At 36.2% G+C, this 13,043-nt stretch overlaps 1 protein-coding gene across 1 annotated transcript in view; it reads right to left on the bottom strand.

Moving 5' to 3' along the window:
• Nucleotides 1-5,474: 5,474 nt before the first annotated feature.
• Nucleotides 5,475-13,043, bottom strand: part of HELLS (helicase, lymphoid specific) — a 55,017-nt gene continuing 47,448 nt past the window's right edge. The window contains exons 15-18 of the mRNA XM_017497378.2: nucleotides 12,883-13,043; nucleotides 11,080-11,176; nucleotides 10,925-11,001; nucleotides 5,475-6,034 (exon numbers count right to left, since the gene is read on the bottom strand). Coding sequence (XP_017352867.1) covers nucleotides 5,940-6,034; nucleotides 10,925-11,001; nucleotides 11,080-11,176; nucleotides 12,883-13,043 — 430 coding nt within the window. The 3' untranslated portion in view covers nucleotides 5,475-5,939. The remainder of the gene's footprint in view (nucleotides 6,035-10,924; nucleotides 11,002-11,079; nucleotides 11,177-12,882) is intronic.

Raw genomic sequence — 13,043 nt, 5'->3', positions numbered from 1 at the left:
AAAATCTGGAAACTTAAATGATCGTAGAAAATGAAACAAGTGTTAAACCCCCAGACAATAAAACAGAAGCAATGGCAAAGCATTATTTTGGAAACTGAAAAATAAATGCATCAGTGTTACTTAGTTGACTCAATAGGCTGGAGAACTGAAAGGCTCAGTTCTAGATAGAGGTTTTCACTAAAAAAACACCAGGAGAAGTAGTTGAAAGAAGCAGTTAAATACCAAGGTCCTATACCTCCTTGTAAAATGCTTACCACTCCCCCTTACACTGGAAGAAAACTCAGAATTAACTGCCTGGAAAGGGTGAATCAGTGGATGTCTGGAATATGAGAATCCAAATATAGACAGGGTACAGTATTTTACTGAAAACTGGGACATCTACATTTTGAACAGTAAAATCTCCAACACACTGTCCCTCCATCCTCACCGCCCCCCAAAAAATTGGCAAAGTATATACTCATATAGGACAAGTGATTAAAGAATTTCTCTCAGATACATATGTACATCTTCTCTCTCATATACATACTGACATTTGGGTGACCCTCAAATAAACGGCCTAGTGAAATCAAAGCGGAGTAAAATCCACCTGCTGAGAGCCCTCATGCATGAAACTTGAGAGATTTCTTGTAGCTCTTAAATTTGAGGAACAATAAATGATCCAAAGGCATTAGAAGAAGCATCAAAATAAAAGACTAAACAAAGGGAAGAATCATTTAATGAAACAGACTATGCAGACAGAAGAAACTTTTTTACAATTTCTAGGCAGAAGTGCCAGTGGTGGTGGCTCAAACATGTGATTCCAGTGCTTTGGGAAGGAAACATGGGAGGATCCCCTGAGGCCAGGAACTCAAGAGCAGCTTGAGCAACACAGCAAGACCCTATCTCTACAAAAATTTTTTTGAAAACATTACCTGGGCAGGCCAGACACGGTGGCTCATGCCTATAATCCCAGCACTCTGGGAAGCCAAGGAGGGTGGATCACAAGGTCAAGAGACTGAGACCATCCTGGCCAACATGGTGAAATCCTGACTCTGCTAAAAATAAAAGATCACCTAGCTGTGGTGGCATATGCCTGTAGTCCCAGCTACTCAGGAGGCTGAGGCAGGAGAATCACTTGAAGCCAGGAGGCAGAGGTTGCAGCGAGCTGAGGCGACAGAGTGACACTCTGTCTGAGACCCAAAAAAAAAAAAGAAAACATTATCTGGACATAGTAGCACATGCCTGTAGTCCCACATACTTGGAAAGCTGAGGTGGCAGGATGGCTTGAGCCCAGAAATTCAAGACTGTAGTGAGCTATGATTGCACCAGTGCACTCCAATCTGGACAACACCAAGACCATGTGTCTTATTAAAAAAAAAAAAAGTTCTAGGCAGAGAGAGGAGCACACATTCAAAAGACAAAATTTTCCAAGAAATCATTCTAAAAAATTTCTATGAATTAAAAGACAGATTTTCAGACTGAGCTTTAAAAGAGTAAAACAAAAACAAAAATAAGATCCACACCAAAAAGATGGGCATGATGGCACATGCCTGTAGTCCGAGTTACTTGAGTGACTAAGGTGAAAAGGTAACTTGAAATCAGGAATTCAAATCAAGTCTATGCAACACAGCAGGGCTCTGTCTCTTTAAAAAAAAAAAAAAAAAAAAGGCTGTCCGTGGTGGTTCACGCCTGTAATCTCAGCACTTTGGGAGGCCAAGGGGGGCTGATCACCTGAGGTTGGGAGTTCGAAACCAGCATGACCAACATGGAGAAACCCATCTCTAAACTACAAAATTAGCTGGGCGTGGTGGTGCATGCCTATAATCCCAGCTACTAGTAGAAGGAGAATGGCTTGAACGGGGAAGTGGAGGCTGTGGTGAGCCAAAATGGCACCACTGCACCCCAGCCTAGGCAACAAGAGTGAAAGTCCATCTCAAAAAGAAAAAATCCATATCAAGGACACATTATTGCGTTATTACTTTAGAATATAAAAGACAAAGAAACATTAGAATTTCACATTAACGAAAGGCAGGAAATTTCCTTCAGCAGACAGGAAATCAAAGTGGCAATAGGGCCAGATCCAAGAGCTCACACCTGGAATCCCAGCTCTTTGGGAGGCTGAGGCGGGGGAATTGCTTGAGCCCAGGAGTTAAGGACCAGCCTGGGTAACATAGTGAGAACCTGTCTCTACAAAAAAATTGAAAACTTAGCAGGGCATTTGGTAGATGGCTGTAGTCCAACCTGTATTGGTGGCTGAGGCAGGAGGATCACTGGAGCCTATGAGGTCAAGGCTACAGTGAGCTATATTCATGCCAGGGTGACAGAATGAGACCCTGTCTCAAAAAAATAAAAAGTTGTCATTAATTTTCTTTCCTACAACACTGCAAGTTCTCAGACAACACAACAACTTTCAAAAATACTGAGAAAATAATTCCTAATCTAAAATCCCAAACCAAAACTATCCAACAAAATGTAGGAATACAACGAAAACACAGCCAGATATGCAAGTTCTGAAAAAATTCATTTCCCTTGAATCCTTTTCTCAGGAAAACACAGGACAACATATTCTATCAAAATGAGGGAGTAAACCAAGGAAAAATAAAAAGAGAGATCCAGCCAGGCTTGGTGGCTCATGCTTGTAATCCCAGCACTTTGGAAGGCCGGGGTGGGTGGATCACCTGAGGTCAGGAGTTTGAGACCAGCCTGGCCAACATGGTGAAACCCCATCTACTAAAAATAGAAAAATTAGCTGGGCGTGGTGGCGGGCACCTGCAATCCCAGCTTGTCAGGAGGATGAGGCAGGAGAATCGCTTGAACCCAGGAAGCAGAGGCTGCAGTGAGCCCAAATCACACCACTGCACTCCAGCCTGGGCAAGAAGAGCAAGACTCTGTCTTTTTTAAAAAAAAAAAAAAAAGAGAGAGAGAGAGAGAGAGTTCCAGTAAACAGTAGTTCCAAATCATGAAAGAGCCAATAGGAATACCCAGAAGGATGGTAAAGGAAGGTTCCAGATGGAATCAGTTCTACAGTCCAGACTAGAATAAACAATGTTCCAAGGGGTGGAGGGGATAGCATGTATTTGGAGGGGGAGATTTACTACTGAATCATGTGATCTGTTTACTTCCAGAGAGTTTAAATATAAATTATAGGTAGGTAAAAAATACAGCAAGTATTAACTTCAGGAGAAAAAAAAAAAGCTGTACAAGAATGAAAATACAATAGCATTCTTCAACTTACTGCAACCTCTGCTTTCTGGGCTCAAGCAATTCTCCCGCCTCAGCCTCCTGAGTAGCTGGGACTACAGGTGCCCACCACCACACCTGGCTAATTTTTGTATTTTTAGTAGAGATGCAGTTTTATCATGTTGGCCAGGATGGTCTTATCTCCTGATACACCCAACTCGGCCTCCCAAAGTGCTGGGATTACAGGTGTAAGCCACCTCACCCGGACAGTAATAGCATATTCTATGGCTTATCTAAAGCTTTAATATTACTTATATAGTCATGATAAAAGTAACTATTGAGCCAATCAAAAATTATTTTATAACTACACTCAAAAGATGTACGGGATCTTTATTTCATGTTTGAAGTAGTGAGAGGTGGTAGGAAAGCACACTTTTAAAGAAGGTATTTCTAAGTATTTTTAAGCATTTGCCCATAATTTGAGGAAGAGTAAATGATCCCAAGACATTTGAAGAACCATCAAAAAAAAAAAAAAAAAAAAAAAAACACTCAATTAAACTAAGGGAAGACTCAAATGACTATGGGTGGATGGCAGGGGGAGCTTTATAGACAGTAGGCTGAACTTGGTGGTTCACACCTGTAATTCCAGCACTTTCGGAGGCCGAGGTCTAAACAATTGGAAGAATAAAGTTGTCATTTATTAACTAAGGAAAATGCAAAAGAAGCAAATTTGGGTTAAACAAAAAGCACAGTGCAGATACAGAATAGTCTGAGTTATCAAGCACCTAGTAAGCAGTTGGATATGTGAATCTGGAATTCAAGAGAAAGGTTCTGGCTGAAGATATAAATCTGAGTCATCAGCATAGTTCATATTAAAGAAATGAGGTAAGACCATCAAGTGAATCACAAAATGGGCTTGGGACATTCCAATGTTTCAAGGACAGAAAAGGAAACAGCAAAGGAAACTCAGAAAGAGCCAGAGAAATATGGAGGAAAAACCAGGCAAATATGTTTGCTAGAAGCCAAACAAAGTAACTTTTATGGAGAAGAGTCAATCATATGAAATGCTGCTAATAGATCAAGTCACATGAGATCACTGCTGACACAAGAGACCTTAAAAAAAATGGCTCCAATGGAGATAAATATCTTATAGGAATGGGTTCAGGAAAAAACAGAATAAACTAAAAACAACGAATACAGACAAGCAGTTTTGCTATAAAAGAACTTTTTCAAGAAGTTTTGCTATAGAAGAAATGAGACATTTCAGTTGGCTCAAGGTAGGACAAACAATATATTCATAATATGTAAGAAAGGAAAGACAGGCATAGATGCTACGTTTACAGATCCAATGGTGACAACTTTTAAAGGTTCCTTTTTGATTGCATCTATTTTCTCATGGAAATGGGGAGCAAAATGAGAGGAAAGAGATATGAGACATGTAATGACAGAGATAAAACTATGAAATAGTCATTTAGGACAATATATGAGGAAAGATTAGATCACTAATGACAAGATCATGAATCTCAAGCAAGCCTAGGTCAGCATGCTAATGTGATGGGTAAACATTTTCACTTAAACAGATAAACCTGCTCTATAGTCTTTTATTTAACCAAATGTTCTATCCAAAGTTTTTCACCATCACCAAAGAACTTACCCATGTAACAAAAAACCAGCAGTACCCTAAAAACTATCGAAATAAAAACTTAAAAGTAGAAAGGCCTGTATAAACAGGGCACAGAAAAAAATTTTTAAAGTTTTTCTTAAGTGACAGTTCCATTTTCCTAAGTCTCAGATCATCTGGTCTGCATATGAATATATATGGCAACAACAGTAACATTTTTCCATGAAATACACGCCAGCACAGAAAAGTATGGTCCAGGGAGTACGTCCTCTCTCCAGGGTACATTCAGGATTTCTCTTCCTCATTGTCTGATATCCTTTCACACAGGGTCTAAACTGTGCCCTTTTTGGCTTTTGTGTTGTTCTATTATGGATTCTGCATTACTTACATACTCCTAAGGCCTGTTCTCTTCTATCTGGTTCTATTTAACCCACTACTATAAATTTTCAGGGTCTGCCTTGTTTCGCATTATATACTACCATTTCCAATTTCTAGTCTTTTGTCAAGACCTTACAGTTTCATTCAGAAACTTCTCTTGTGCTGACAGAATGTCCACTTGAAATCTTTATATGACACACTCCAATAGTACTAGTGAATGAAACCAAGACAACAAAATAATATCAAATCCCATCAGTAGTCAATCTTTTGCTGCTATTGTAGCTAAACTATGCCTAAAAATAATAATTTAATGAGATTATCTCATAAGGAAAATTTATTTGGTAAACTATCTCATAGAAGTAAGACTTGAAAAACAGTTTCTTAAACACACAGCATAATCCCGATCTCCCCCCATGAAAAGCCTACTTCATAACTGAAGTACCAAAACCCCATGAACTGTATTACTAAAAAAAAAAAAGACATTTACTAAACTTCCACAGGAAGACTGTATAAATCTGGAAGTGGTTAAGTACACATCAGCCTGTATCCAAGAATAATACTCAGTCTCAAAAATTAACTGAAAATCTAAACTTAATATGGATACTTCTTTGTTTGTAATAAGGCTCAGAAAATTACCATCTAATTAAGTATACATGGTACTAGTTACATGTCAACTGATATAATAAAAAAAGGTTAAGTGGACAATCTGTATTTCAAACCCAATACAGGGAAATCACTAGTTGCAAACAAGAACTTTTAAAAGCCATTCTTGGGCTCCAGTTTAAAACAAACATTCAGGACTGGAATCTTCAGAATTTTCTAGTATCTTGAATAACCCCATCTTCTCTTTAATTGGTCCTGAAGCATTCATTTGATCTAAGAGAAAAACATTAAAACGGGAACAGTTTAGAAGTATAAGAAGAAATCACAAAAGAAACATCCAATATGATGCTATGAGAAGTGAGTCCTCTGTCCAAAATTATAAAACTCACAGTAATATATATAGGGCATGCTCTTCCTTTATTACCAGGATTTAATAGCAGCAAAAGCAAAAAGGTACACTATTCTTAATACAACAACTAGAATCAGCCTCTTGGGAGCATACAATCTAAATCATGAATTTGCTAGTCAAAATCTCTTTTGCTGAATTTAAGGTAAGATAAACAAGTTGAAGAGCTATAAACAACATGAATTTGAATCATGTTCTCAGAAATGTTTTAAAAACAGGCCCAATCATGGTTAGTTTAAAAGCTGAAGAGCAAGACACCAAAAGCTTACCTTAAGAAACATTTTTAATCAATGACAACATGTAATCTCGTAAACTCTTTATTAACATGACAGCTGTGAAATGAAATTTCTACCGATTTTAATTTGTATTATTGATTTCTAATCATCCTTGTATGTTCATGAAAGATTTCTCTCTTGGTAATAGCTTGCTCTTATATTATCCATTTTTATTATCAACTTTTATTTATTTGCATATCCTAAACACTTCCTGTTATATGTTCCAAATATTCTTTGTGGTTTGTCTGTTTACGGTGTCATGTCTTACAGTAGCCTTTCCTATTAATGTAATTAAAATATACAAAAACTGTCATATAATTTGTGATTTCTGTATTAAATGGAATTCTTTCCTAATCCCAAAATCATAAATATATATTTTAAGTTAATATTTTACCTTTAATACTTAGGTTTTGAACACATGAATTGTTAATTTATCTGAAGTTTGTAAGTACAGTGTGAGGTGAGGAGAATCTAAGTTAATTTTCCCCTATTCATTACCGTTGCCCAAGATAATCTATTGACTAATAGGAATTTCCTATCTCTGGTTTGAAATGTCATTTGTCATTTACTAGCTTTTCATGAAAGTTTGGTAGTCTTTCTAGGTTCACCATATTGTATCTCTAGTTAATTTATCATACCATGTGCTAATTCTACCATCTTGATTATGACTTCTTAATTTTTAATAAGATGTTATACCTGGTATAAAATATCTTGTTCTTCAAAATTGTCTTGGATCTTGGCCTTTTACTACTCTTTCATATAAATTTTAACAACAGGCTGTTCTATAAAAAAGTCTTTTTTGTATTTTTTTTTTTTTTTTTTTTTTAAAGGGACAGAGTCTCCCTCGGTCACCCAGACTGGAATGCAGTGGTGCAATCTCGGCTCACTGTAACCTCTGCCTCTCGGGTTCTGACAATTCTGCCTCACCCTCCTGAGTAGCTAGGATTACAGGTGCCCACCACCACACCCAACTAACTTTTTGTATTTAGTACAGACAAGGTTTCACCATGTTGCCCAGGCTAGTCTTGAACTCCTGAGCTCACGCAATCCACCCGCCTCTGCCTCCCAAAGTGCCGGGATTACAGGCGTGAGCCACCACACCCAGCCATGATTCTGGGATTTTAATTAGAAGAAAAATTCAAGAATGTAAGTTAGTTTTGGGGAACACTGACTTATACTTTGTAGTAACCATTCATATCCACAAATACAGATAAACCTGTATGTTTATTTAGTCTTTCAGTTAATGTCATTCAATGTTTCATAATTCTGTCCTTATATAAATGTGTTAAAAATTATTAAACTTAACTGTAGGCATGTTACAGTTTTTTAGCTGTTGTAAAACCCTTCATTATTAAATAATTATTGCTGTTACATATATTATTAACAAGCAATCTTCTTAAATTCCATCTTAAAAGATTCTGGATTCCCTTGGACTTCCTATGAAGATAATCAAATCAGACCACCTGCAAATAAAAAGCAATTTTGATTCTTTTTTTTTTTTAATCTTACGGTATTAGTTAAGACATCTTTTCCATATTGTATAATTACAGTGAAAGAGAGGGATTTTATCCTCGTTTTAGTAGTACTTTTCTATATGAATGTTCTTTATCACCAGAAGAACTTTGTTCTCCACAGCTAGTTTTAAGCATTACGGGGTCAGGCACAGGGACTCATGCCTGTAATCCCAGCACTTTGGGAGGCTGAGGCAGGAAGATCACTCGAGCTCAGGAGTGTGAGACCAGCCTGGGCAACACGGCGAACCCATCTCTACAAAATAAACAAAACAAAATTAGCAGGGCTTAGTAGTCACACCTGTAGTCCCATCAACTCGGGAGGCTGAGGTGTGAGGACTGACTGAGCCCAGCAGGTTCAAGTTGCAGTGAGCCATGATCACACACCACTGCACTCCAGCTTCAATGACAAAACAATACCTCATCTCAAACCAAAAAAATTATGAAGATGATTATAATGTTATGTCAAGTTGGGTTTTGGTCTCTAATTAGGTGATCATCTAGTTCTCCTTTTAATTAATATGAATTATATTAATATTTTCAGATGTTAAACAGTCTTACATTATATAATATTGATTTTTAATATATTTGAGATATGACCATGCTATATTTCTCATATATCTTCCTAAACTATTTCAAAGTTAAAATTCAAATAAATATACGAATTATCCAGAATATCTAAAATGATCTTGAAAAAGAACAAAACTAGAGAAAGTATACTTCCCACAAAGCTACCTTAAGTCAGTGCAATACTGGTATAGAAATATCACAGAGATCAATGGGACAGAACTGAGAATACAGAAATAAACTCTTATATTTATGATCAAATGATTTTCATCAAGGATGACAAAGCAATCCAAAAGAAAAAATATCATCTTTTTTTAAAAATGGATATTGACATGCAAAAAGATTAAAATTCACTGAAAATAAATCACAGACCTAAATGTAAGAGCAAAAACTATAAAACTGTTAAAAAGAAAGGATCAAGACTGGCAGCATTAGGCGAAGAGTAGTTAGAGATGACACAAAAGTCATGAGTTACTGGAAAAATTTGTTAAAACTGGAATTCAACAAAATGTAAAACTTTCGCTCTTCAGAAAATACTAAATAAGAAAATGAAGAGACAGGTCACAGAGGGGAAGAAACATTTGGAAAATGTATCTGATTAAAAAAAAAACTTCTTATCACATATATTTTAATATTATTTTGATTCAATAAGACATAGAATTGAACTTTTAAACGAATAACGTATTTGAAAATACATTATCATGACACTGTACCCAGTGCCATGCAGGTACATGTTTAACAATTGGCTCTCAAAAAAAATAAAAACCCAGGAACAATGGCTCATGTCTATAATCCCAGGTTACTCCTGAGGCTGAGGCTGGAGGGTCCCAAGAGCCTAGGAGTTTCAGGCTGCAATGAGCTATAGTTGAGCTCCTGCATTCCAGCTAGGGATACAAAGCAAGACCCTTTTTTGTTAAAAACAAACACTCAGGTTTGTAGTTTTTGTCTGTATCTATAATATGAACGTTACTGCCATCACCAGTTTCAAAACATCAATGTCACAGAATACAGTTGGGAAAAGAAGAACATTATACAGTATTTCCAACATACAGATGCAACAGAAAAATAATCAATAGCCTAGACGATAGCAATACGTTGCAAAATAATTAGGAAATTATGAAATACAAAATATTATTTTTGTTTTCAAAATATTTCATGGTCATTACTGTAGGCATCAGATCATTATTACATGGCATTCTAAAACCTGATAAATAAAACAAGCAATCTATCCTGCCTCTCCTCTATCTCAGGAAAACTGTAAGGGAAAGTTCTTGAACAACACAGTTAATAAAGGAATGACAGAAGATGAAAATCACCATTTTAGGCCGGGCGCGGTGGCTCAAGCCTGTAATCCCAGCACTTTGGGAGGCTGAGGCGGGAGGATCACGAGGTCGAGGGATCGAGACCATCCTGGTCAACATGGTGAAACCCCGTCTCTACTAAAAATACAAAAAATTAGCTGGGCATGGTGGAGTGTGCCTGTAATCCCAGCTACTCAGGAGGCTGAGGCAGGAGAATTGCCTGAACCCAGGAGATGGAGGTTGCGGTGAGCCGAGATCGCGCCATTGCCTGGGTAACAAGAGCGAAACTCAGTCTCAAAAAAAAAAAAAAAAAATCACCATTTTGAAATAATTAAATTAATAATCGTTCTAATCAACCATCATCAAGGGATGCTAAAAATCATCACATTAGGCCACACTAGGTGGCTCATGCCTGTAATCCCAGCACTTTGGGAGGTCGAGGTGGCCAGATCACCTAAGGTCAGGAGTTTGAGACCAGCCTGGCCAACATGGTAAAATGTTGGCCTCTACAAAAAATACAAAAAAATTAGCCAGGCATGGTGGTGGGCACCTGTAATCTCAGCTACTTGGCAGGCTTAGGCAGGAGAATCACTTGAACCCAGGAGGCGGAGGCTGCAGTGAGCCGAGATCACATCACTGCACTCCAGCCTGGGCAACAGAGTGACAGACCCCATCTCCAAAAAAAAGGAAAAAGGAAATCATCATGTTAAATAAAGGCTGAGAAGACACTTAATATTATCTTGATTAATTTTAGCTCACTGGAAATAAGAAACCCAGACATGATGTGCCTCCTGGTATGAGACAAAAAATATGAGAACAAAGCACTGGTATTCTTGAATAAGATAGGAACTTGAATATATTTACAAAATTGTTATTTATCAGTTCACAAAAAATATCCGAATTAAGGAAGAAGTTAAAGATAATGACATTTATCAGCAAAATGTCATTATGTCAGATTATTTGATTTTAATATTGAGAAGAAAATGGCAATGAAACAAGATTGGATACGTGGCTGAATAAATTGTACAAGGGGTTCATTAAACTATTCTAATTATGTGTATATTTCAAAATTTCCATTAAAAAAGAAAAAGCATGATACTTACCAATAAGATCACTTCGATCTAACAACAATTCTAGATCTTTATCACTAATGACCTTTTCTCTTGATCCTTTTATTTCCCTATAGAAAACAAAACATTCAAGTCCATGTGAATCATTCAAAGCTACAAATTAAATCTTTCTAAAATTAAAAACTTACCTTTCATAATCTCTAGATTTCAATAATTCCATTAATTCCTTAGGATCTAGGAAATTCTTAGACAGATTTAATCCAGATTGACCGCCTTTGAAATGATCTAAAAAAAAAATGAGAAATTAAAAACATTAAAATTCCTTTTAAAACTATGATACAACATACTACAAAGCAATCACAATGGCTTGCATTAAGAAGAATGGAAAAAAAACAAGTGCTGATAAGGAATAAAAGCAACTGAAACTCTCAGACTTTGCTGGGAGAAGTGGAAAATACTATGTCCACTTTGGAAAAGGTTAGTAGTTTCCAGTAATTAAACAGGCACCCTCCCAAAGGCGACCAAGGACAAAAAAATGCATTATGTCTACAGTCTTGTACAGGGACAGCTTATTCATAATAATCAGAATCTGGAAATAATTTAAATGCAGACCGACAGGAGAATGGAAAAACAAACTATTCACCAATTAAAAAAAAAATTCTACAAGAAACAACACAGATAACTGAAAAAAATAAATTCAACGAAGTACCTAACAAGGAAAAAACTCATCAATTTGACAAAAATCAGAATACTGGATGCTTTCTAGTGATGGTTAACAGGAGCACAGGAATAACTGGAAAGGGTGAAAAAAGAAAATTTCTTGGATGATGAAAATGCTACCTTGAACTGGATGACAGTTACCTGAGTATATACACCTGGTCAAAATTCATTAAACTGTACATTTAAGATCTGTGCATTTAACTATATGTATATAATACCTCAACTAAAAAATGTCAACATTTCAAAAAATGCCTTCAAAATTTTCTACTAAATTAATCTACCAAAAAACTAAAAATAGGGCTGAGCACAGTGGTTCACACCTATAATCTCAACATTTAGAGAGGCTGAGGCAGGAAGATCGCTTGACTCCAGGTATTCAAAAGCAACCTGGGTAAAACAGTGAAATAATCTCTTAAAAAAAAATTATGCTTTTTCCCCCTCTAATTCCAATTATAATTTAAATGTTTCGTCAAGTCAAATTAATTTTGTCTAAACCTTAATCCACTCTTCCCTGAAAACCCAGAAAAAGCATTTGCAAGTGGAAAATGAGCATAAAATAAATTGTTAGTTACTTCCACATTATTTTTCACATTAATATTATCATGTTTTATTTCTCTAGGCTTTATGATTTACATAAATGATTTTCAATTTTTCTTCATGTAGCTATCAAGCCATTCACTCAAGCAAAATTTTATGTTGAATGGATAGAAGTAGAACTTCTCTAAGGAATCTCAGGGAACAAAACATAAAACCTCACCCCACCTCCTCAGAATGTTTTCTAGATTAAAAAGCATTATTGAGATCAATCTGGGTATAAGGAAAAGAAAAAGGGGGAAAAAAGTGTCCCAAACTATGAAAAAGGCATTCTGCAGTGAAATAGTCTATAAAATACTGGATTCAATAAATAAATTGATTTTAATGGCACTACTTAAATACACTATTAATATTTTAATATTATATTTAATATATGGAACTTGCAAAATATTTATCTTAAACCTTTTGGCAGACCAATGTCTTATCAGGAACAGGTAATTATCCTTGACCCCTTTTCTCTGCCCATCTGCGCTTCATCTACATACACAGTAACATTCTTTCTTTTATGTCTATGGTGACTAGGTTAGGTTATTAGAAGTTCCAAATTCTCCACTGCTTATTTAAATCCTGTCATATCAGATTGTAACATTTTATAAAGAAAATAAAAACAAATTTAAAAAATCCACAACACACAATGCACAATTTAAACAATAAAGTACTATATAAGTGTTATTTACTTTTATGGATGATCAACTTTTCCAGTTTCCTTTTAGCAGCTGCTCTTTCCACAATTTTCTGATCAATAGTATTTGCTGTAACAAGGCGATAAACAACAACTGGCTTTGTCTGACCAATTCTATGACATCTATCCTGGGCCTGGAGATCCGACTGGGGGTTC

Source organism: Cebus imitator, unplaced genomic scaffold (assembly GCF_001604975.1).
Source record: "Cebus imitator isolate Cc_AM_T3 unplaced genomic scaffold, Cebus_imitator-1.0 Scaffold230, whole genome shotgun sequence".
NCBI classification, from domain to species: domain Eukaryota; kingdom Metazoa; phylum Chordata; class Mammalia; order Primates; family Cebidae; genus Cebus; species Cebus imitator.
Note: the sequence above shows the minus strand (reverse complement) of the source record. Positions and strands in the feature narration are given on the sequence as shown.